Here is a 27826-nt window from a genome sequence, read left to right on the forward strand (position 1 = left end):
TAGCAGTCTAGTATTTATAGTGGAGATATCAAAAAGGGGCGGGTCTTGTTGTCAAATTCAACTATAGTGCACCTTTAATAATTTAACAGCTCATTAGCAATTATTGCCTAAATAATTAATTATAATAAACTTTTTTTTTAATGTACATATTTTTTGTTGTCATTTCTTATTTAGTTTTGTTGGCATTTTTTGTCGCCACTTATTGTTGCTAATACATATTATTTATTAACATATATTATTAATTAATATATATTAATTACATTATTCAGTATCAGTTTATTTTGATGGTCCTTTTAACCCATTTTGTTGATTTTAAGTTACATTGCAACTAATTCTTATTGGAGTATTAGTAAGTCGTTAGGTTAGGGTTAATTCATTTTTTGTTTCCATTAAAAGGCTTTTAAATAGGGAGACAGATGGAAAGGCACTTGCACATGCTTGTGAATTGGAGTGAATGAAATGCATTCATTCATTTTCCTTTGGCTTAAGGTTATGATTGTTTCATATACCAGCAACATTTCAACCATTGTTTGCGAGATTGTTTCCAACGTGCTCATGATTGGGTGCAGCCGGTCCCGCATTAGCTAAAGTATGTTTCACCAATCAGACGAAGCCTAACTCACTATATATAACCAGAGTGTCTTACCTTAGCCATCCTCGTGTTGAAAAATCCCCCCTTCCACCGCTACTCTTAAGTCTTTACCTGGCCAAATCGACATTTCTATGTAAAGTTTACATGTTTTCCCTGTGCTCGTGTGCAGTTTCCTCCCACAGGCAAGAATTGTGACATAAGTAAATTGACCAAACCAAATTGACACCATAGAAGAGCACTAAATCGGCATCATATCTATCCACAGTAATTCATAATTCCTATATGCCATGTCAAGCAGGGGAGTTCTCGAGACCTACCTGAGCTCAAGCTCCCCTACAACGGGAGAGAGCCCCGGACTCGAGGATCTCATGAGCACAGGGCTCTCTCCCGTGACAGCATGCCAAACACACTTTATGATCAATCACCAGCTAAAGGCTGATTTATACTTCAACGTCAAACACCGGCGTATGCTACGGCGCTGACGCATAGCCCTTCGCACTGACGTACACCTCTCAAAAAAATGAAACTACACGTCGCAACAACGCGAAGCGCAAGCTCTGTGATTGGTCGGCTTGGTAGCGCTGACGAGTCTGGGCGGGACCGAGAGCCGCGCAAATGGCGCGAGCGATTGTTTACAAGTGTGGAGTCCCGTGAAGGAGCTCCGGATGGAAAGTTTTGTTTTGTGTTTACCTCATAGTTAAAGTTGTTGCACGTCTGCCGGTTCCTGCCTCAAAATGAGCGAGTTTGAGCCACTTGTACAACCAGGAAGTGTTCAGGAAAACCAAAACAGAAGCGAAGAAACTCGACACAGCGGAACATTTACACCTCACTGCCAACTAGCGTTTCGGAAGTGTTTATGCAGAGCAACAGAGACAGCGCGCAGAAGTATAAATGCACAGCTGCGTGCATTGCCTGCACCATGAGTTACGCCGGTCACTTGATGCAGAAGTATAAACCAGGCTTAAGGGTGAACTCTTGAAACTGATTATAAGAAACTTTACAAGTACACTTCAACTTACACTGACCCTAACCCCAACCTAACAGTCTATTTATAATCTAGTGAGAATTAGTAGCAATGTAACTTAAATTCAACAAACAGACCATCAAAATAAAGTGTGACCACCTGTCTAGCTTAGTGTTGCCAATACTGGAATTCGGTACCGATCAATACTGAGCTTGAAAATAAGCATCTATTTCCCGCTAACATTTGAGCTGTTGAGCGCGTTCTTAAACACCATTGATTTGCCATTGTGTTCAAGTGCTCAACAGAAATGACTGTGATTGGCTTTGACGGTCATCAGTTCACTAAACTCACCGCTGTTTACTAAGTGTATCTAGAGACACTGAGGCACTGGGGCGTTTTAAAGCACTAAAGAACAGTCGATTCATCAGTGGATCCTCATATGTCAGCTCATAAACAGACCAGCTGATCTTCACAGCTTTAAAACACTCCAAGGTCCCTGTATCTGGTACCAAAATTCAGTATCGTGACAACAGCTATGTTAAATACAAATAAATAATTTATTTTTTTTGATGACAACATCTCTCATTTGACGTTTGATGATGGTTCACCTGATTCATGTTTTGCGCTTCCGAACTTCCATTAAGCGTGCATAGTGTGTATCGAGGATTTGTACAGTGCATTGTGGGACTTTTCAGGACACATGTTTCAGCTCACTGAAAGAATTTTGCAATTGATGCAGCACTTAAAATGTCTGATTCCCTGATCAGTGCACTGACTACTAAACAATGGATCTGATTGAGATGCACTAAAGTGATACCGTTCATTCCTCAGTGTTCAGTTCTGACTGCTCTTCTTCGTCTTCGTCATCCTCCTCCTGGATCTGCACTCCACTCATGGTTTTCTCAAGCTGGCTCTGGATTCTGCGCAGCTCCTTCAGGCCTTCCTCCAGCTCTCCGCACACCTCCCGGATGCGTTTGGCGAACTCCGTCTTGGCTCCGCTGCGTAGCTCCATAGACCCGCGAGCCAGAAAGAAGAGGTCGAGTGCTAGGAAGAGTCCGGACATGATCCCGCTGGTGACGCTGATGACCTGCGCTGCTTTGGCCGCTCCTCCGGCTACGCTCAGCACCTGAACCGTATTTATCAGGCTCTCGGTGTTCACCAGGAGAGCTTTTCCAGCTCTCCCGCCCTCCTTCAACACGTGCTTTACATTCTGGTTCAGAGCCTTGCTGGAGATGCTGTTCACGTACTGCTCGAAGTTCCACTGCTCCAGAGTCTCCATACCGGCCTGCACAAAAACCCCATAAAATGTTAATTCCCGGTGACTAATGGGCTTCACTTTAGTATTATTATTATCATTTAAACACTTGAGACGCGAGTGTAATGGTCACACATGTCCATCAAGCACGTTTACAATAGAAAACAATATAAAAAGTAGCACATTGGATAAACGCATTTGGTACGAATGTAGAATGACCTCTGACCTGCAGGAAGTCCAGGCACTCTTTGATGTCGTGTATTTCCCCCTGATAGTCCTGGATCATCTTCTCCACCTTCTTGCGGTCGGTGTTGGAGTGGACTGTGTCGGTGATGTTGGCTGAGGCAGAGGTGACTCCTCCGGCGGTCGCCACACCAATGCCTACCGCCGTTACAATCAAGGAGGTGCCGAAGGTGAAGGGTGCCAGAACCAGTCCGGTGATCGTGGTGATGCTGCCTGCGACACTCGCCACCCCCCCTCCCACACTTGCAGTCACCGTACGCTTGTGGAAAGTGTCCGCTGCATCCGCTAACGCTCGCAGATCCTGGATCCGCTGCTGCAGAGATGCCTCCCGCTGGAGGAACAGGTGAACAAACAGCTTTGCCGCCATGAAGACGCGGTTCGCAGCCGCTTCGATAGCACTGAGAGAGAGATAAATATGTATAAAACTGACATAAAAGTAAAACAACTTCAGCTTAAAACCTCTCAAACAAAATGCACAAGGCATGAAAAAGTACGGCAAAGTGAAGCAGCCATCTGTTCCCTTCAGGGAACCATGGTAACATGCATAACCTGAGACGTTCCCTCTCAGGGAACTTGTGCTGGGTCTCTCTTTAGGAGACACAATGGGAAGGCTATCCCAAATATGTCATAATTTATTATGCCATCTAGATGTGTGATGTACGTACACTTCTAGAGCCTGCATTGGGCAAAACAGATTTAGGCACTCCTCATCTGGTGTCATAAAAGGTGGAGGATTAAACGCCTGCAACACTGTAGGTCGTACCACCTCAGTGGAGACCTTGAAACATATCCTGCCCTGGGGTACAGAAAAGCTCTCACGACAACAGATGAGAATTCCAAACAAGAGGGAGCTAGCGGTTGCAAATCTTCTACTCTCTTGAGGAATGTAATGGCCAACAGACCGTCTTAAGAGTCAGAAACTTTTCTGACAAATCCTTAAAGGGTCCAAAGCACTACCAACAAATCCCAAGCAGCCTCACACTACCTTAGTTGACAGTCTAAGATTTACCAGGTAGGCCCCTTTAAAGGCCACACCCACAGCTTCCACAGGTCCAAGTGAGTGGGGATGCACTACATGCCTTAGTCAAGAGGTCTCTCTGGATGAGAATCTTATCTTATCTTACTTTCATGAGGCACCTGTTGTCAGTGCTGTGCGCTGAAATATTGCTCCCAACAGAGGACCCTAGGACAGAAACCAGGGTTTCTTCCATATTGACAAAGCTTACAGGTAACGCTGCAAGACCTTGATCATGCGGAATGGATTTCCCCTCAGACAAAACCCCTTGAATTTAAGTCTCCACTAGTGTGGCTTCATATACAGAAGGAATCACATTTGAGGCTGCTGCAAGAAGACATAGTAATCCCTGAAACTTTACTGGCCAAGCTTGACTCCCTTTGCAGCTAACCAAATAACTTTGATTCCAGCAGGGGACAGACATGCATGCACCATTGTGGAGTCACATGATGCAACTAAAAATCATGCACTCGAACAAGTACTTATTTCTTTAGGTTTAGCTGCAGCCCCAACTTCTCTATGTGAGTGAGAACAACACCTTGATGTTGAATCGCTAACTTCCTCAACTAGGCTAAGATGAGCGAGTTGTTGAGATAATGGAGAATATGAATACTTTGTAGCCAAAGCAGAAGTAGTGCCACACTGACTACCTCAGTAAACGTGCGGGGTGAGAGTGTTAGGTCAAATGGAAGAATCCAGTACTGATAATTGGTTATCCACAAAAGTCCTACTACTGTAAGGACTTCCTAGAAAAGCCACGTTTCACAACAATAGTCCTAGGACCATGGACCATCTGTATGAAACAGACTTCAGGTCTCCTGAGAGCGTTGCCTTCTGTCACCCCCTGGCTTTTTGTTTTTTTTGGCAAAATGCAGCGCACTCATTCCTGCTCAGCTCTGTGCTGAGCAGATGAAATGTCTTGCAGCTGAGGATGGTCCAACCTGTAGGAGCTTGACCACCTTTATTCACACGCTGATTTGGCAACTCGATCAACTGAGTCACCAAAGAGTCCAGTGTGTGATATGGCGGCATCAAGGAAGAGGCGTTTGTCCTCTTCATTCATACCAGACTGATTTAGCCACAAATGCCCTTACATTGCCACCATAGAGTGGTCCATGCCTCTTGCCACCTCTTAAGGGGCACAGAGAGACAGGTCCGAGGCCTGAAGGGTTGACTGTAGGGGTGTCAAAATTAATCGTTTCTTTGGTGCAACGCAATGCAGACGCGGACAATTCTGTATCGGTTCAGTAATAATTATAACCGGTTATTACTGACGTCATTTACATCGGTCGTGAGGGAGGCGAGCACGAGTATTACACCGCTCTAACTACTTAAAACTCATAAACTGTGCACAATTTCACTGTGTGTGTTTGCTGGATCAGTCTTTCGCTGACATTTACATTAAAAGCCCCTATTCCACTGAGATCGAGAGAGTGAAAGTACTCCATTTCTCTCTCTCTCTCTCTCTCTCTTTCTCTCTCTCACACACACACACACACACACACACACACACACACACACACACACACACACACACACACACACACACGCGCACACACAGTGGCCCTTTTGACCTCTTGGCGTGACTTTTCTCCTCCTCTCGGCTGTTTTACAGCGTTACTTCTGGATACAGAAATGAGCGCGTGTCTGCAGAGTTTTCTCCACCGTGTCTATCATGGATCATCTGTGATCGCCGCTGCCGCCTGCCGCTTATCAGTGACACTCATCTGTTAAGAGCGCAGCGCACAAAAGCCAATCGCAACCGTTTTTGTTGAGGGTGTGACCAATCAAAGAGGTTTAAGAGAACTAGACAGGTATCAGAAATTGAGCTGGATATTTATATTTGCTTATATTATTTGCTAAATGCTCGTGTTGTTTAAAGTTACAGTTTATATATCTGACTGTTTGTATTAAATGACAAAATTGTATTACAAATAGTATATAAACTTTAATATATTCATACATTTTAATACAAGAACTGCTGCTGTGAAAAAAAATATAAAACTGTGTATGAAAAGCACCACCAATGCACCGTGATGCACCAAAATATCGAATTGAACCGAATCGATGGTATGATAATCGTAACCGAACCGAACCGTGCGACAAGTGTAGGTTCACAGGTCTAGTTGACTGCAGAAAATATTTTTTCTTAAAAAAAAAAGATGTAATCACAAATGTAAAATAATAAGAAAATTTAAATACAAAAAAAAGTTAAGTAAATGACTCTCACCGTTCTCCGTCCTCCTCTTTGAACTGTTCAGACTCGTTCCATTCACTCCAACCTGAGGAATAAAATAAATTCAAATATACAATTAAAGACAAAATTATTATCAATCCTGAAATTTGACTATTTCCCAAGTGTTGTTGAACAGATTTATTTTCAATACAACATGATAAACATAATAGTTTGAACAGTTTGGTCGTTGGCCATGATGACAGTGCAGAATATTTTGCAAGATCCTAGTATTTAGCTTAAAGTGTGATTTAAAGCTGCTTTATTTGCAACCAAACTAAAAGAAACAGCTGGACATAGGAACGACGTTCCCCAGAAGAAAAACATTAAAGGAACTGCTGTGAAAAATGTCAAAACTGGAGTGAAGCTGTAAAATCACCCTCCACTGTTCTCCACCAGGCCAGCAGACCCTCCTCATCCTGCCAATGAAGAACACACAACTCTCATCATATGAACATGACTGAGGTCATCTGAGTGAATGAGTGAGAGAATGGGGGATGAAATGAGTGAGGGAGTGATTGACTGAGTAAGTGAATCAGTGAGTGAATGAGTGAATCAGTGAGTGAATGAGTGAGTGAATGAGTGAGTGAATGAGTGCATAAGTAAATCAGTGAGTGAGTGAGTGAGTGAATCAGTGAGTGAATGAGTGAGTGAATGAGTGCATAAGTGAATAAGTGAGGGAGTGAGTGAGTGAGTGAGTGAGAGTGAGTGAGTGACTGACTGACTGACTGACTGAGTGAGTGAATCAGTGAGTGGAAGAATGAGTAAGTGAATGAGTGAGTGAATGAGTGAGTGAATGAGTGTTTAAATGAATCAGAGGGTGAATGAGTGTGAAAGTGAATCAGTGAGTGAGTATGTGAGTGAGTGAGTGAGTGAGCAAGTGACAGTGGATGAGTGAGTAAATGAAATAATGTGTGAATCAATGAGTGAGTGAGTGAGTGAGTGAATGAGTGAATGAATGAGTGAGTAAGTGAGTGAATCAATGAGTGAATGAATAAGTGAGTGAATCTGTGAGTGAATGAATGAGTGAGTAAATAAATGAATGAGTGAATCAGTGAGTGAGTGAGAGTGAATGAGTGAGTAAGAAAGTGATTCAATGAGTGATTGATTGAGTGAGTGAGTGAATCAGGGAGTAAATGAGTGAATGAATGAGTAAGTGAGTAAGTGAATCAATGAGTGAATGAGTGAATCAATAAGTGTGAATCAGTGAGTGAATGAATGAGTAAGGAAGTGATTCAATGAGTGAATGAGTGAATCAATAAGTGTGAATCAGTGAGTGAGTGAATGAATGAGTGAGTAAGGAAGTGATTCAATGAGTGAGTGAGTGAGTGAGTGAGTGGGTGAGTGAGTGAGTGAGAGTGAAAAAGTGAGTGAGTGAGAAAGTCTAATGAATGAGTGAACAAGTGAGGATGTGAATAAATGATTTAATGAGTGAGTGAATGACTAAGTGGGCGAGTGAATGAATGTGAGCGAATGAGTGAGTAAAAGTGTGAGTGGGTGAGTCAGTGAGTAAATGAGTGAATGAATGAGTGAGTAAGTGAGTGAGTGAGTGAATTAATGAGTGAATGAGTGTGAATCAGTGAGTGAATGAATGAGTGAGTAAGGAAGTGATTCAATGAGTGAGTGAGTGAGTAAGTGAGTGAGTGAGTGAGTAAGTGAGTGAGTGAGTGAGTGGGTAAGTGAGAGTGAATGAGTGAGTGAAAGAGTGAGTGAGAAAGTCTAATGAATGAGTGAACAAGTGAGGATGTGAATAAATGATTTAATGAGTGAGTGAATGACTAAGCAAGTGGGCGAGTGAACGAATGTGAGTGAATTAGTGAGTAAAAGTGTGAGTGGGTAAGTGAGTCAGTGAGTGAACAAATGATTTAATGAGTGAATAAGTGAGTGAGTGAGGATCTGAACACACCTCTTCATCTTCTAGAGGACTCGCTTCACTGCACACACCAGCATCTGATTCAGGAGACTGAAGATCAGAGCTGATCTGAAACACATACACACACACACAAGCACGCACGCACGCACACACACACACACACACACACACACACACACACACACACACACACACACACACACACACACACACACACACACAGGTTTGTTTTTGCGAATAGAGGAAACAATCCATATGTTGTGTTTGTTTTTATACTGTTGACACTGTATATTATACCCTCCTCCCTTACAGGAAACACACACACGCACACACACACACACACCTGTGTGTCCTCGTCCTGTATAGATTTGTGTGCTTCATCTGTTGTGTCTCCTCCATCAGACGCCTGAAATCACAGCACAAAATGACATGAAAACCCCATACTGCAACTAAACCTGCAGCTTACACTCTTCCTCTACACATGCTCTTATTATATATATATATATATATATATATATATATATATATATATATATATATATATATATATATATATATATATATATATATATATACTTGTTTATAATTTTTTTTTATTTTATTCCAGTAAAACTGGAATAAAAGAAGAAATATATTATGGATACTGCACTGTTGAACATCTCTTGGGGAATATTTATAAAACTAGTAAATTAGGAGCTGATCATTTTGGCTTCAGCTGAATTTGTCCTCTAAACTTTGAAGGCATTAAGCTTTAAACTACAGTACAGCAATTGTCGAATCAGTTGGGTGTCATCAGCAGAGCAAGTTAAAAAGGCACGTTTGGAATAGTCACAATTTGTAATCAATATTTGAATCATAACATATCTGAATGATCACATATCAGAATCATCACATTTTTGAATCAATATCCAAATCATCACATGTCTGAATCATCACAAATCTGAATTATCACATATTTAAATTAATATCTGAATCATCACATATTTGAATCAATATCTGAATTATGATATATCTGAATCATCACATATTTGAATCAATATCTGAATCATCACTCATTTGAATTAATATCTGAATCATCACATATCTGAATCATCACATAATAGAATCATCACATTTTTGAATCATCACATATTTGAATCAATATCCAAATCATCACATATCTGAATCATCACATATCTGAATTATCTCATATTTAAATTAATATCTGAATCATCACATAATTGAATCGATATCTGAATCATCACATTTTTGAATCAATATCCAAATCATCACATATCTGAATCATCACATATTTAAATTATTATCTGAATCATCACATATCTGAATCAATATCTGAATCATCACATTTTTTAATCATCACATATTTGAATCATTATCTAAATCACCACATATCTGAATCATCACTCATTTGAATCAATATCTGAATCATCACATATCTGAATCATCAACTATTTGAAACAATATCTGAATCATTACATATCTGAATCATTCCATATTTGAATCAATATCTGAATTATGACATATCTGAATCATCACATATTCGAATCAATATCTGAATCATCACTCATTTGAATTAATATCTGAATCATCACATATCTGAATCATCACATATTTGAATCATTATATATATCATATATTTGACTCAATATTTGAATCATCACATATTTAAATCAATATCTGAATCATCACATATCCAAATAATCACATATCTAAATTATCCATTATTTGAATCAATACCTGAATCATTAAATATCTGAATTATCACATATTTAAATTAATATCTGAATCATCACATATTTGAATCAATATCTGAATCAATACATATCTGAATCATTACATATTTGAATCAATATCTGAATTATGATACATCTGAATCATCACATATTTGAATCAATATCTGAATCATCACTCATTTGAATTAATATCTGAATCATCACATATCTGAATCATCACATAATAGAATCATCACATTTTTGAATCATCACATATTTGAATCAATATCCAAATCATCACATATCTGAATCATCACATATCTGAATTATCACATATTTAAAAAAATATCTGAATCATCACTTTTTTGAATCAATATCCAAATCATCACATATCTGAATCATCACATATCTGAATTATCACATATTTAAATTAATATCTGAATCATCACATATTTGAATCAATATCTAAATCATCACATTTTTGAATCAATATCCAAATCATCACATATCTGAATTATCACATTTAAATTAATATCATAATCATCACATATCTGAATCAATATCTGAATCATCACATTTTTGAATCATCACATATTTGAATCATTATCTAAATCATCACATATCTGAATCATCACTCATTTGAATCAATATCTGAATCATCACATATCTGAATCATCAACTATTTGAAATAATATCTGAATCATTACATATCTAAATCATTCCATATTTAAATCAATATCTGAGTTATGACATATCTGAATCATCACATATTCGAATCAATATCTGAATCATCACTCATATGAATTAATATCTGAATCATCACATATCTGAATCATCACATATTTGAATCATTATATATATCATATATTTGACTCAATATTTGAATCATCACATATTTAAATCAATATCTGAATCATCACATATTTTAATCAATATCTGAATCATCACATATCCAATAATCACATATCTAAATTATCCATTATTTGAATCAATACCTGAATCATTAAATATCTGAATCATCACATATTTGAATCAATATCTGAATCATCACATACTTGAATCTATATCCGAATCATCACATATCTGAATCATTACATATTTGAATAAATTTTTAAATCATCATATCTGAATCATCACATATCTGAATCTACAATTGATTCGTCACCTATCTGAATCATCACATTTTTGAATCATTACATATTTGAATCATTATCTAAATCATCACATATTTGAATCATCACTCATTTGAATCAATATCTGAATCATCATATATCTGACTCATTATATATATGTCATCATAAATTTGACTCAATATTTGAATCATCACATATTTCAATCAATATCTGAATCATCACATATTTGAATCAGTATCTGAATCATCACATATTTAATTTAATATCTGAATCATCACATATCTGAATAATCAAATATTTGAATCAATATCTGAATCATCACATATCTGAATCATCACATATGTGAAAAATCACATATTTGAAAAATCACATATTTGAATAAATTTTTGAAGCAATGCTGAGCAATCACCATGAGCAAGTCAACATGTTTTGTTTGCACTTAACACCAGTGTAAATGTCAGACGGTGATAGTTTACAGTCTGTCAGCAGTCTTTTACACACACACACACACACACACACACACACACACACACACACACACACACACACACACACACACACACACACACACACACAAACATTCACACTCATGTCTATTCTGACAAACTGCATATTTAACCTACAGTACAGCACCTCTTTAAGTGCATGTACTTAAACATCCAGACAGACAGACGGACGGAGAGCTATAAATCATGTTTAGTGCTTGTACAGAGCTCATCCTTCCCTCAGACAACATCAGTGCTAACTTTATTATTATTTTATCAAGGCACTTACGCAATAATTAGACTGTAAACTATCAGTCTGAGTACACAAGCACACACAGAACACTCCACTCAAGTGTTTAAACTGTATGTAAATGGTCACATCAAAATGTAAATGTAAATGGTCACATCAATGAATCAATATTTAAACAGTCACATACATAAATTATCATATATTTGAATCAAAATCTGATTAATCACATATGCGAATCATCACATATTTGAATCATCACATATTTGAATCATCACATATCTAAATCATCACATATTTGAATCAATATTTAAATCATCACATATTTAAATCAATATCTGAATCATTACATATTTTAATCAGTATTTTAATCAATGTATAATTAATAACATTTAAATCAATGTTTTGAATCATCACATATTTGAATTAATATTTGTATCATCATATATTTGAATCAATATCTGAATCATCACATATTTGAATTGTCAAAGTTTTGAATCAATGTTTTAAATAATCACATATTTGAATCATCATATATTTGAACCAATTAATGAATCATCACATATTTGAATCAATACTTGAATTAATGTTTAATTCAGAACATTTGAATCAATGCTTCGAATGATCACATTCAAATCAATATTTGAATCATCACATATTTTAATCAATATCTGAATCATCACCTGTTTGAATCAATACATGAATCATCACATATTTTAATCAACCTTTGAATCATTCCATATTTGAATTAATATTTGAATCATCTCATATTTGAATTGTCAAAGTTTTGAATCAATGTTTTAAATATTCACATATTTGAATCATCATATATTTGAACTAATTAATGAATCATCACATATTTGATTCAATAAATGACTCGTCACATTTTTTATCAATATCCGAATAACATAATTGAATATATATTTCAATCATCACATATTTGAATTAACGTTTAAATTATCATAGTTCAATCAATATCTGCATCATCACATATCTGAATCATCACATATTTGAATTAACATTTGAATTATTCCATGTTTAAATCAATACATGAATCATCACATATTTGAATCAACATTTGAATCATTCCATATTTGAATCATCACATATTTGAATCATCACAAATTTGAATCATTCCATATTTGAATCATCACATATCTGAATCATTACATATTTTAATCAATATTTGAATCAATGTATAATTCATAACATTTAAATCAATGTTTTGAATCATCACATATTTGAATTAATATTTAAATCATCACATATTTGAATCGATATCTGAATCATCACATATTTGAATTGTGAAAGTTTTGAATCAATGTTTTAAATAATCACATATTTGAATTAACGTATATTAGAACCAATTAATGAATCATTACATATTTGATTCAATAAATGACTCGTCACATTTTTTTTATCAATATCCGAATCACATATTTGAATATATATTTCAATCATCACATATCTGAATTAATGTTTAAATTATCATAGTTCAACCAATATCTGCATCATCACATATCTGAATCATCACATATTTTGAAACGATATTTGAATCATAAAAAATTTAAATCAATATTTGAATCATCACATATTTGAATCAATACTTGAATTAATGTATAATTCAGAACATTTGAATCAATGCTTCGAATCATCACATTCAAATCAATATTTGAATCATTACATTTGAATCATCACATATTTCAATCAATACATGAATCATCACATATTTGAATCAACACATGAACCATCAAATATTTGAATCAACATTTGAATCATTCCATATTTGAATTAATATCTGAATCATCACAAATTTGAATCATCACATATCTGAATCATTACATATTTGAATCAATCTCTGAATCATCATATATTTGAATTAGTATTTAAATCGTCACATTTTTTGAATCAATATCTGAATCATCACATAACTGACTAAATATTTGAGCTGTTAGCCAGTTAATCTCTACATCTATCACACACACACACACACACACACACACACTGTAATACCTGAGATGAGGACTTCAGATGATGATCTGGCATCCCACTGTGATCCTGAAACACAAAGTCAGAAAACACTTCACTTTACCAATAGGCAGAAATAAGATGATGCGCAACGTTACTCAGAGTTTGTGTGTGTGTGAGTGAGTGAGTGTGTGTGTGTTACCTGGTGCGCTGCAGAGAGCGTCGGCTCATCACTGCTCCTGATCTAAAGACAGAAAGAAGAGATGCTGAAACAGACAAACATTTACTGCTGAGCAGAGTCAACACACACACACACACACACACACACACACACACCGATACTGCTGAGAGTGGACACACACACCTCTGAGTAAATGTGTGATTCTCGCTGAGAGTTTTCTGTATGTTTGAGGGACAAATAGAAAACGAGTGAGTGTGTGAGCGAGCGTGTGTGTGAGAGTGTGTGTGTGTACCGGTGAGGAAAACCTGAAGGGGTTCAGTCTTTGAATCATCCCCATGATTATTCCAGGATCCTGAAATAAAGAAGAAACCATCAACAGTAAACTACAGCGTGATCTAATGAAGCCGGTAACGACTGACAGGCTCGCAACGAAGCAACAGAACAGTCCATTAATGAGGAAATAGTTTATCCCAAAGCCTCCACACTCTTCCGTTACACACATTTAAAAGTTTGTACTCTGTCTACACAAAAAAAACTACCTTCTCTAAGCACTAGAGGTCGCGTTAACCGAATATTTTCCGTCACTGACGGATTTTTTTCAGCAGTGACAGAAACATCTGAAGGTGATCGTCATTTTGATGGATTGTGCTGAGGGGGATCTATTGTAATTTGTAGCTAACTGTAATTCCCACTCCTGTCCAGCTGATGGCGATCGCCCTTGTTTTGTCTCCTCTTTGTCACCGCTGCGGACAGTCGCAAAAATCTCACAGCAGCTGAGTGTGAGAAGTTTCTTTAAACGGCCAAATAGTTGTGATATTAATAATAAAGGTGAAAAAAGAGGAAGTGATGCAGTGGACATTAGCCATTTCAAACATACAGACCTTTCCGGAAAATTACCGGCAATTTTCCGGAAAGGTTGTATGTGTGAACAGGCCCTTTTTGAAAATACCGGTAAATTTGTTCTGGCTATTTTCCGGAAAGAGAAGTTGTAACATTAGCGGTAATTTGCCGGAATGCTGCGCTGTGTGAATGCAGAAGGAAGATTGCCGGAAAGAGCGCGTGCATGTCTAGAACGTGCTGACGTGAGACGTCTACTTCAACCAATCCGAACAGTCAGAAGCATTCACATCCGCGTGGTTTATGAGAATAAAAGCCTTTCAATATTTTCCCAGACGCATTTAGCTGCTAGAAGTTACGATAGTTAAGATCACGTTTATATGTTCATCTTAATGCCAACTGTGTAAATAATCATCGATGAGATGCTTATGATAAGCCGTTGTTTCTTTACCTTCAAGTTTTGCGTGTGCCAGTAAAACAGCCGTGAGCGCCTGCACACACACATATAATGAACATCTCGACATGCGAAAGTGATTCTCCATATGTTTTCATCGAAGTTGTTCACAATATTGATCATCCACAGTGTTTGTAATTTAGTCAAATGTTTACAAATACAAGCGCAGCCGTTTAAAGCTCATTTGTGGTGAATGATGTCAGAATTTACCGGTATTTTGGAATAGATGTGTGAATGCTCTTTTCTGAAAATTTCCGTAACGTCCTCGCCTGTGTGAACAGCGCTTTTTTGAATATACCGGTAAAGTCGTTCTGGAAATTTTCCAGATATTTACTGGTATCACTGTGTGAAAGGGGCTAATGAAGACCAAACAGACAAAAATACAATCCAACCAAGTGGCAGCTAGCAAGGAGGTCAGGTTTAGTGTTTTTATATTGTGCACTACAAATTTTTTTTTTCATTTTTAGTATTAGTTCTTTCTTGCAATCAATAAAGGTTTATTATTATTTATTGTATTATATATATTATTTATAGAAATGTTTTCTAACTGCAAAACGCTGGCTGAAGTGGCGCTAGTAAATCCGGTCTTTGTTCATGAGAAGTCGACTTTCCGAGGCAAAGACAGTCTCTCTTGATGCACTTGATCACGCACAGGCAAGCAACCAGTTCAGGTCGACGCAGGAGGAAGATATGAGGTAAGGCAGATATGAGCTATTGTTCATTTGTCAAATAAATAAATGAATAGTTTAGCCTGTATGCTCGTCGTGCAAGTTCATTATTAAAACATGAATGAAAAAAGCGATCAGAAAGTCTGCAAATTACACAACAATCAATAATAAGTTATGACGGAAATTTTACAACTCTCTCCGTCAAAATGACAGACAGTTAGCACGCAGTTTAAGCATGAGAACAGGGATGCACCACTAATGTCTTCGATTAATTATTGGCTGTGTCCGAAACAGCCTACTACTCAGTAGGTACTGCATTTGAATTTAAACGTACTGCTCGGCCGCTAGAAAAGTGCGTTCTATACAGTATGAACGTGAAAGGTATGAATGGAATTCGGACGTACTACATCCGTCATTTTGTCATGGTCACGTGACCTACCTGCGTCAATTGCGTTGCTTTACTCCCATTTATGAATTCGCTCGCGGGCATCATGGGATAGCGCAGCATGCATGTGATGCGCACTCTAGAATCTCGCCGGAAGTAGTAAGTCATCCGGGTACTTCTCGCATTCTGGTTTTCGAACTCTATGACTTCGGACATACTACTCGGCTCGCATACTGATTTTAGCGTACTATATAGTATGGAAATATGCGGTTTCGGACGCAGCCATTGTGTGTGATATTCAGACCTGTGAGTGTGGAGTGTTTCTGCTGCTCTCTGCTGCCGCCTCAGGCCTGGAGGAGGAACTGCACACAGATGATTCCTGCAACACCACCACAAACACACTTTTACACTCATATCTTTAATAACACAGAATCCTGAATTATCCCCAAACACCGACATTTATCCACAGGTCTGTCTTTAAATCATCTACACCAAACAACTACGTGCTCTACATCCCCCTGCAGACGATGACAATAGACTGTATGCGCTCTGTAATAAATGTGATGTAATGTCATGTGTATTCACACCCATAGCGCTTTACATCATGGGGGGGGTCTCTCCTCACCACCACCAGTGTGCAGCTGGATGTATCATTGTGATGATTGTCACAGAGGCCAGCTAGTAAGTGCTGTGCAGGTAAACCTCACTCCTCTGACCTCTAAAGGTGCTCTAGAGGCAGACGCTAGAGGCCATGGTCTTTAGCCTCCTTGGTAGAGCAACCGACTCCCATGTGGAAGGTCGCCAGTTTGATACCAGCTTGGAGCGGGATGGGTGGCGTAGGACCGGCGGGGTTACATGATGGCAGCCACAGAACAATTGGTACCAGTGTGCTCACCACACAACCAGCTATAGGTGGAGTGTAGACAGTGATAGAGCTAATTCAGTGGATGGGGTTGATTGGGAGGGCTGATGGAGGGAATTTGGCCATGACACTGAGGTTACACCACTACACTTTACCAGAAGTGCCATGGGATTATTAATGAGCACAGGGAGTCAGGACCGCGGATTAATGTCTCAACTGAATGACGGCGTCCACTGAGCAGTATAGTGTCCCATTCACTATACTGGGGCATTAGGACTCACAGATCGCAGGTTGAGCGCCCCCTGCTGGCCTCACTTACACCACTTCCAACAGCAACCTAGTGTTCCCATGTGGTCTCCTATTCAGGTACTGACCAGGCTCAGCCCTGCTTAGCTTCAGTGAGTCACCGGTCTTAGGCTGCAGTTGCTATAAATTCTTGTAAACTCTTTATTTTAAGTTACAATTCACCCCATTAACTACTGGCGTTTTCCCTGCCTATTATAAAGATATTATCTATTCCGGTAGCACTTATAGAGTATCATCTTATTCTACATCCCTAATCCTAAACTTAACTACCACTTAACTATTATTAAGCAGCTAATTAGTAGTCGATTGAGCTAAAAGTCTTAGCTAATGCTTTGTTAATATTGCAAATTGTACATTAAAATGAAGTGCAAGCAAATAAATTATGCATATCAAGTTGGATGTATGCAAATGAATTAATAAAATAAATATTATGAGCAATTTTAAAAAACACCACAATGCTACTTATAATGCTGTATATAATAAAAACCATGTTAAACCTCACCTGTTTGCTGTCATTATTCACCGATGACGTGGTTACTGATGAGTTCTAGGACGAGAAAATATTATTATCATATATATATATATATATATATTAGACATAAAACATTGACATAAGCTGTAATAACTTACTCTTTATCCAAATGTAAAGCTTGTGGAAGGAAGAACGGTCAACAAACGGCTGAATGGAGTATGCACTAACCTATAGTATTCAGTCACAAGATGGCGCCAAACTGTCTAAAACTTTGGCTATAATAAACCCTTTTAATGTAAATATATTCTGTGATGGAAGGAGTGGATTTAACCAATAGGAGAGGTAAGTAGCCACTTATAAGGTCTCACGAAATCCCCAATAAATGCATAGAAGTATACATATTATCTCTAAACTATATTGTGTATGGTGAGGGTCAAACAAATAAAATTGAAATTTAAAATATTATATTCGTCCAAATTTGTCCCCCACCCCCAATGATGGCACAGTCCAGCAGTCAGATCAGATGAACATTTACAGTAGAAGTGGTTATATAGGTGCTATATAAAAAAAAAAGACTAAACACACTAAACTAAATTTATTTGAAAAACTAAACAATTCATTTAGTTATTATTACTTTCAGTAGAAAATGGAGATTGAGTGCTATAAGAAAAAGAGACAAAACAAAAAAACATTTGTTTTATAGTTGTTTAAAGGGTCACAAAACACCAGAACACATGTGTTGAGCTGTTGACAGTTGTATATGTGTCCCACACTGCTAAAAACACTATTAAGACACCTATATTTCACTAAAAAAGTGTAAATTGGTTGTTTTTGCGTTATTTTAAGCAAATTCGTACTTCCGGTTTGAAACGAATTTTTGAAGCTGCGTCACAGCTATGAGATAATAGCGTGTATTCCAGCGTGCAGACTGGACGTCTGTGCCTGAGTGAGTCTTATTACGTCTTACAGTGTGATGCATTAATGCATGAGTAAGACTTGGTTCAAACCAATCAGCGCGCTCTATTGTTCAACTTCATTAATATTCATTACTGTCACAGTGTTTAGACGACAGAGACGCCACGTTGTGTTGGCAAAACAAGCGTGAAGTGTTAACTTTCCTGCAGTGAAGTTTTTAGGGTTTTTTTTTTCTTCTCTCATTCGCCGTGCGGTATTAAACATTGCATGAAAAATACACACTTAGATTAGATCCTCGAATCAAATATCTCGTTTGTCGCGAGGGACTGAATGAATTCCCTGAATGAAAGAGCCAAACTGCAGTTAAAGTCCACCATTTAATAATTTGGCAAATAATTCGACTACAGATGTCCATGTAAACACAGTCACTTTCTCCCCTGTGTGTGTGTGTTTTGACTCTGAAACTCGCGCATGCCCAAATAGACACTCCCACACCATCCCACTTTAGTTCCTCCGACACTCCCCCCTAAACAGAGCTGGACACGCCCACTATTATGACTTTTTCCAAAGTAGAGGTGTGAAAACACCCTGCTAAAACTAGGGGGTTTCATGGCCCTTTAAAAAAAACTATTTATTTAAAAATAACAAAATATATTTAGTATTTTTAGTTGTTTTTTTGTTTTATTTTGGAATTTTTAAAGAAAAAAATTTAAAACAATATTGAATGATCTATAAAAGGATGAAACAAAAGAAGCAATTTATTTAAAAATTAAATTTACTTCTTTATTTAATTGTTTTTAATATAAACTGCATAAGAGGAGATGAAAAAACAACACAATTGTTAGTATTTTTAATTGTTTTTTTGTTTGAAGACAAAATGATTAAAAGGAGGTGATAAATGAAAAACGACAAAACAAATGAAACAATTTACTTAAAAACTGAACAATTCATTCATTTTTACTTGTATTTATTTCTTTTTGGTTGTTTTTTAAAGTAGAAAAGACGTTTGAGGGATATAGGAAAAAAAGGCTGAAACAAAACGAATCAATTGATTTAAAAAAAAAAAAAAAATATATATATATATATATATATATATATATATATATATATATATATATATATATATATATAGTATTTTTTGTTTTGTTTTGTGATTTAAAAAAATACATTAGAAAATAATATTGAATGATCTATAAAAAGACGAAAAAAAGAAACAATTTATTTAAAAACTAAATTTACTTATTTATTTAATTGTTTTAAGATAAAATGCATAAAATGAGATGAAACAATAAAAGAATTTATTTAATTGATTTTTGTTTTGAAGAAAAAAACAATTAGAAAAGGATTAACATCAACAAAGGATTAACTATTAACAACAACATTTATTGTTTTTACTTTGTTTGTTTTGTTTTTTAAAATCTGTAATAAATCGTCACCTCTGTATGCTTTGTACTTTATTTATTTCGTCTGCCTCATATACATTGTACTTGCTTTGATGTTATTGCACTAATACAAATAAATAAAAGCCCAAACCTGTGGAGAAGATCTGAAAGGGTTGAGTCTCTGCATGCCCAGTCCGTCCTGCTGAAGAAAACAAACCGCATAGAGGGTTAATGAAGGGTTAATGAGTCTTTAATTAAGGAGACGATCATTACTGCACTGACTGGTTGAGCTGGATCTTCTGTTTGTGTTTGCCGTGGGTCAATGGAGCCACCTTTCACCCTCTGCTTTCAGTCAAAGCTCTTATTATATGGTGGTTTCTGTACTATTGAGTGGACAGTAAACACAGGCCTGTACTATAGTAGAGTAAACACTTCAATGGGAAATAGCTAATACTTAGATAAGAGTCAGCAGACACACCTACACATAATCCTTTACACTAAACAAAAAAAAAAAAAAAAAAACACTCGGTTGTTGTAGCCCCATGTTGGGTCAAATATGCATAAATCCAACACATTAAGGTAAAAAGTCTCATTTAATTGTATATTTTCAAAAAATTATAATAATACAACATTGAGTTTGGTTTATGATCACATTACGCTTTAAAAAAGGGTCATTATAACACAACGTTGGGTTAAATGTGGACAAACAAAACCATTAAGTTTAAAAGTTTCAAATAAATTTTATTTAAAAATACAGTATATACTGTATATATATATATATATATATATATATATATATATATATATATATATATATATATATATATATATATTAGGGATGTCAAATTTATGCTCAACTTCGATTATTGAATCAAAAAGTAGAATTGTCGATGCTGCCACGCCCCCATGTCACGTCAGCTTGGCTTGCCAAGCGGGAAAAAACAGGCTTGTTGAAGTGCTTGTTAAACTGCAGAAGCATGAGACCCGTCGACAGAACTTAAACCCTCTCCTCTTTCAATGAAGTCGCCGGTGTGGAAGCATTTTGGATTTCCAGTGAGTTATGTTGACAACGTTCGTGTTGTCGACAAAAAATACAGATTTGCAAGCTCTGCTATGTACGTATTATGTACGGTTCTAATTATGTGTGTATCTTGCCTTTATTCATTTACTGTATGATTTGTTTATGGGTAAGACCATGCAGGTCAGGTAGTTTAAACGGTAGGCTACAAATAATTAATTCGTTATTAATTAATTAATTATTCATAATCGAAAATCTAATCGAATCGTGCCTTTAGAATCGAAAATGTAATCGAATCGAGGATTTGGAAGACCGTGACACCCTTTAATATATATATATATATAGGTTGTCGTAAATCAAACCCAATGCTGGGTTAATTTTCAAGTGACATTTATTTGACACTTGACCCCCAGTGTTGAATGAACATTTTTAATTTGAAATATTACATCATTCATTCATTCATTTTCTTGTCGGCTTAGTCTCTTTATTAATCCAGGGTCGCCACAGCGGAATGAACCGCCAACTTATCCAGCATGTTTTTACGCAGCGGATGCCCTTCCAGCCGCAACCCATCTCTGGAAAACATCCACACACACATTCACACACACTCATACACTACGGACAATTAAGCCTACTCAATTCACCTGTACAGCATGTGTTTGGACTGTGGGGGAAACCGGAGCACCCGGAGGAAACCCACGCGAACGCAAGGAGAACACGCAAACTCCACACAGAAACGGCAACTGAGCCGAGGCTCGAACCAGCGACCTTCTTGCTGTGAGGCGACAGCACTACCTACTGCGCCACTGCCTCGCCCTATATATATATATATATATGAGCAATATCACACAAGTAGCAGTGCGATATGGCTGTATATCAGCACTGGTGGAAGGCGTGCGTTGGCAGACTTGGCACAAGTGCGTTATCGTCCCACCAGTGCTGATATACAGCCATATAACACTGCTACAAGTGTGATAATACATTTATATAACAGTTTGACGGCATAATTGTGTATATAAATATAAAAATCAAACACAGAGAGTCTAAAACACTTTTGTATAGGAACTACTTTCTTCCGCCATTCATTCACATCTGCAGCTGACGTCAAAACATCAGAAGCCGTTACTGATTCACCAACGTCACTGTAGAGCTAGTGTTTGAATGACTCTCTGAAGATGTCTAGAGAAGACAAACCAGCTGATTTTGCTCACATAGTAAGATTATAAGGCTGAATGTGACATGAAATGCCATCAGTCTACAGAGATATCTCCCTACAGCCTATTACAGTCTACAGTATTTCTCTCTTGCCTGTGGTATTGTGACGAGTGCCAGGTGTCCCAGCGTTTTCCTAGAGACTTTAAGGAATGAAAAAAAAGGAGACAAACTATTTCGCTCTTCATATTGGCCTTTATGCGTTCCTCCCAAGTGCTGTCGACTACATACATGCCAGTCAACGACAATCAGTAGGAAAAAGGAAAAGCCACTCAAACATCCATCTCAAAATAAAACGTTACATTATTGAACTAAAAGAATAATACAGTGGTAGAGCGACCATCACACACTTTTCCTCAGAGCTCGCCAGAACTGAACTGAGCTCCCATGCATGCGTGCTTACATCTTAAAGATAAAACAACCACAGAAGAAGTCCTCCTAAAGGGGACGTTTATACATAATGCTTATCAAACATCAAGTGACCGTTACAATTTCACAATAATTAACCGTGAAAAAAGCAGCGCAGCCACCAGACTGCTGTTGTGTTTGCGATAAGGAGGGACGAGGCTGAATCCAGCTTCTTATTCGCAGCTTCTCATTGACTCTATCCGGTCCAACCTTAAAAACCGCGATGCTTCCGATTTTCAGCTTCGCGCTCAAGAAAACAAACAACAGTTTAAATCTAAAGCCTGGTTTATACTTCTGCGTCAGGTGACCGGCGTAACCCACGGCGCATGCAACACGCGTGGCTGTGCATTTATACTTCTGCGCGCTGTCTCTGTCTGTCTGCATTAACACTTCCGAAACGCTAGTTGGCAGTGAGGTGTAAATGTTCCTCTGTGTCGAGTTTCTTCGCTGCTTTTTTGCGTTTCCTGAACACTTCCGGGATGTACAAGTGGCTCAAACTCGCTCATTTTGGGGCAGGAACCAGCAGACGTGCAACAACTTTGACAATGAGGTAAACACAAAACAAAACTTTCCATCCGGAGCTCCTTCACGGGACTCCACACTTGTAAACAATCGCTCGCGCCATTTGCGCGGCTCTCGGTCCCGCCCAGACTCGTCAGCGCTACCAAGCCGACCAATCACAGAGCTTGTGCTACGCGTTGTTGCGACGTGTAGTTACATTTTTTGAGAGGTGCACGTCAGTGACGCCGATGGCCACGGCGAAGGGCTATGCGTCAGCGCCGTAGCATACGCCGGCGTTTGACGCAGAAGTATAAATCAGCCTTAAGCAAGGGCTTATTATGCGGTCCTAGCGCCATCTTGTGGATAGACAATGTCAACCATCTTTGGTCTACTACACTATGGCAGGCTAATGGCCACAACGAGCTCTTTCAGAAAGTGTAAATATTTTAAAATAGGCACTATTCTTACAAATAAACTGCATAGTTGCAATCTAAACAACTACACTCTCCAATAAATTGCCTCAAAAGTACATTTTGTTGTCCAACAGCAGTAATAATTGTCAAACTGTAGCGTCTCTGCTTGTTGCTCGCTGTATGTGGGCGGAGTAATACACAGAGGTGAAAAGGCCTTTGTGTGATGTTACTGTCAAAATATAGCACGGCTATCAGCCAATCAGATTCAAGAACCAGCCAGAACTGTTGTGTGTGTGTTAGAGATGCGCGGATGGGCTATTATTTCATCCGCAACCGCATCATAAAACTCATCATCCGTCCGCCATCCATCCGCACTAACATTTTCGACCAAATTTTAAAACCGCACCCGCCCGCCATCTGCTGACTGAGCACTTTATTTGAATGGCTTATTCCTTTTTATTATTAAATGAATGTTTTTTTATTGATTATTAGAAAATAGAGAATGACTTTAATGACATGCAGTTAATCCAAACGTGCAAGTCAAATCCAGCATTAATTGACGCTTTGAAGTGATGCTAAACAATACGAGGACTTGTCTTTTCACTTGATTCGATTCCTCGGTCCTGAAGTCTTTTCCTTGCGTCCTTCCCTCGCATCCTATAGGGGTGGAAAGACGAGGAAAGAAAGCAAGGAAAGGAAACGAGGATACACAAATAAGAAATGAGAAGCACCCTATAAACCTCTCAGAATATCAGCAGTGAACTCCGTCTCCAATTGGCGCACAGGGACAAAAATAAATAAATAGCCTAAATGAAACGCACTGTACAGTACATTTTTATTATTATTGTAGCCTAATAGAAAACGCATTTTGACACATCATTTCAACATTCAGACGAGAGCGCCTGGCCTCTAATGCGCCCTGCTGTACTGAAGGAGCGCTCACTCGCTGCACTTGTTGCTGGAATGCATAGAATTCTCTTGGCAGGGAGCTGTAGTCGTGGGAATGACTGCCTTGTTTCTCCTAAAAGGAAAGTAGATTTTCCTCTGCTGATCCGTCTATACGGAAGTTTGTAGAGGAATACTTCTGTACTTCATCCAGAATTAGTGTATCCGATTCCTCCTCTCATTCTGTAAAGTCAGTCCTAGCCTAGGCTTTTTCGTTGGTGCGCCAGCTATGTGTACAAAAACAGTACAACCGCCCGCCACCCGCCCGAATTTAATTAAAATTTTATTTGTCACGTCATCCGCCCGATCCGCGGATTCCGTGGCTGTAACCGCCATCCGCGCATCTCTAGTGTGTGTGTGTGTGTATATATATATATATATGTGTGTGTGTATATATATATATATATATATATATATATATATATATATATATATATATATATATATATATATATATATATATATATATATATATGTATATATATATATATATATATAGGGTTTGGCCTATAACAACAAACCTGCATTTTAGTCAGTAGGTTTACACTAAATAAATGGGTCACTGTAGACCAATGTTGGGTCAAATGCACACAAGCCTAAGCATTTAGTTCATTTTTTTTTTTCAATTAAATTAAAATGATATATTTTAACCCACCTGTTGGGTTTGTCCACATTTGACTTTGGTTACAACAAGCCAGCATTTGTATAGAGTACCCTCAATCACTGCTGTCAGGAGCACAGAGTTTAGTCGTATTGTGCTGGTTGTGTCTTTATTTTGATTGCTCAATGTCTGAAAGGTGACTTATAACTAATACTCTGCTATTTTTAAACTGACCCAGTGAGGTCTGACTGACGCATGACCAAGACTCAGCTCATTAATATTAATTATGAATATGAATAGTGATTATGTGACTCGAGGTCATAAGCAAGGGCATGAGCTTTCAGACTCGAAGAGGAATAATAAAAGAACAATAAATAAACAGATAACAAAAAACTAACTTGCATTTAAGAAAATTAATGTAGATTTTGTGCTGTAAAATATTTATTAGTTAATTTAACACGCAAACGGAATTTGTAAGAAACAAATTTACAGCAGCTGTGGAATAATATTTATATTCATTGAAAAGCTCTAAATAAGTTAGCACACACAGCCAGAAATCAGTCTTCAGAAATAAAGACTTGCTTTTTTCCCTCCTATATTTAAACATATATATTTCAAATTATACAAAAAATGGCCAAAAAAAAATTGCAAAAACATTTTTAAAATGTGTTTACAGGAATATATTTAATGTGTATTATAATAAATGTGTTTACAGGAATATATTTTCTAATTATATATATATATATATATATATATATATATATATATATATATATATATATATATATATATATATAYACACACACACACACACACACACACACACACACACACATATATATATATATATACACACATACATATATACACACATACATACACACATACATATATATATATATATATATATATATATATATATATATATACACACACACACACACACACACACACATATACATATATATACATATATATAATAATTAGAAAATATATTCCTGTAAACACATTTATTATAATTATATATATATATATACACACACACACACACACACACACACACACACACACACATATATATACATATACACACACACATATATACACACATACATATACACACACACACACATATATATACATATACACACACACACATATATACACACTCACAAATATATATGTATGTATATTTATATATACACACACACACACACACACACACACACACACACACACACACACACACACATATATATATATATATATATATATACATATATATATATATATATATATATATATATATATATATATATATATATATATATATATATATATATATATAATTTTTTTCAATTTTAACTCATTTTAAAATATATTTTACCCTCCATATATTTCAATCCAAGATAATGTGATCACACGTAAAGTTATCAACATCTTTTCTGCATTTCAACCAATAAACATACTTAAAATAATACAGATGTTATTATTTACAAGGTGGGAAATGTATTTTGTTCACTCTACAATATGTTTAGAAATAGATTTAGTTTAATGAAATATAATTTTCAAAATATATTAAATATTTTATTTCAAAAATGTATTTTATTAAACACGAATACAACTTATTTATTAAAATACATATTGAAAAATTATATATAATCATCCCTCGGTGTTTTTGTAGGAAAAAGTTACAAATACAAGTGGAATTAAAAAGACAATTGATGTTACGTAAACCTGACGTCACTGATGCGTTGCGCTACTTAACAAAAAGGTCAACAAAACCGGATTTTGTTGTATTTTTAATGTCAGACAGGCCTTTCAGACGCAGGCGGACTTTACACGACAGACTGGACACTGAATGGACGAGCCTTACACTGTAAACAATGACGAGTTAAAAAAATGTCCTGGGGCAAAGGCTTGGCTTATCAATATTCATAAAGCACAAGACTGAACCAATCATTTCAAGCGACGTCAGCAATGCGTGATTAATATTCATGAGCGTCCACGCTTTCGCTTCAGGCGAAGGAATGTACAGAAACTTTTTTCTTTAACATGCGCGCGCGTCTTTATAAGCAGATATCTTTACATTTTCAACTCGACACACACTGGAATCAAGTCAAAACCTCCACAGCTTGCAGAGATTTTCAACTTAAAGCAGATTAATGACTAAGCAGTATGTTAAACATCAAACAAACCCGTCCTCATTTCTACACAGCAAACCGCAATAAACAGCGCTTACCTTCACAATGATCTGACTGTAGCGGTGTGCTGATTCCCTGAACACTCGCCCAAACTAACGATAAAACAAACACACACAGAGAAAGAAAGAGAGAGAGAGAGACAGCTGGAGATTTCGGCGTTCTTCGAGAAGTTTTGCTAATGTCCGGTTGTGAAATGAGACTCCGCAATCTCTGTGTCGTAAAAAAAACTCAAAACAAGAAACTAATCGGCTCTAAAAACAGTGTCAAGTGTGTGAAGAGATGAATATCTGCCCCTGTTTTCCTGTAAAATCACACACTCTTCCTTGAAAAAGCACATGATCA

General features: G+C 37.0%; 1 protein-coding gene across 4 annotated transcripts; it reads right to left on the bottom strand.

Annotated features, from left to right (window-relative positions):
* Positions 1 to 1231: 1231 nt before the first annotated feature.
* apold1b (apolipoprotein L domain containing 1b) lies at positions 1232 to 27817 on the bottom strand. 4 transcript variants are annotated; one of them, XM_005166634.6, is made up of 13 exons: positions 27523 to 27817; positions 20334 to 20384; positions 17916 to 17960; positions 16550 to 16624; positions 14194 to 14253; positions 13923 to 13964; positions 13766 to 13810; positions 8519 to 8581; positions 8209 to 8283; positions 6682 to 6721; positions 6300 to 6351; positions 3038 to 3452; positions 1232 to 2841 (listed from the first exon to the last, which is right to left on the bottom strand). In XM_005166634.6, exons 2-13 carry the CDS (start codon positions 20367 to 20369, stop codon positions 2377 to 2379), a joined length of 1413 nt encoding a protein of 470 aa, XP_005166691.2. In that variant the 5' UTR covers positions 20370 to 20384; positions 27523 to 27817; the 3' UTR covers positions 1232 to 2376. The 4 variants fall into 4 exon arrangements, with proteins under 4 accessions (XP_005166691.2, XP_001920639.5, XP_073763988.1 ...); XM_001920604.9 differs by having other exon boundaries at positions 1346 to 2841; positions 20334 to 20381; XM_073907887.1 differs by lacking the exon at positions 27523 to 27817 and adding an exon at positions 20465 to 20565 and having other exon boundaries at positions 1346 to 2841; positions 20334 to 20381.
* Positions 27818 to 27826: the final 9 nt, after the last annotated feature.

Source organism: Danio rerio, chromosome 7 (genome assembly GCF_049306965.1).
Source record: "Danio rerio strain Tuebingen ecotype United States chromosome 7, GRCz12tu, whole genome shotgun sequence".
In the NCBI taxonomy this organism is placed as follows: domain Eukaryota; kingdom Metazoa; phylum Chordata; class Actinopteri; order Cypriniformes; family Danionidae; genus Danio; species Danio rerio.

Bases quoted from the DNA above. Each gene is read 5' to 3' on its own strand.
- apold1b (XM_005166634.6), bottom strand. From the start codon at position 20,369: ATGCAGAGACTCAACCCTTTCAGATCTTCTCCACAG. The intron at 3,453-6,299 runs GTGAGAGTCATT...TCTCTCTCTCAG, and splicing joins AAAGAGGAGGACGGAGAACG to TGCTATCGAAGCGGCTGCGA. The intron at 2,842-3,037 runs GTCAGAGGTCAT...GTTTTTGTGCAG, and splicing joins AGTGCCTGGACTTCCTGCAG to GCCGGTATGGAGACTCTGGA.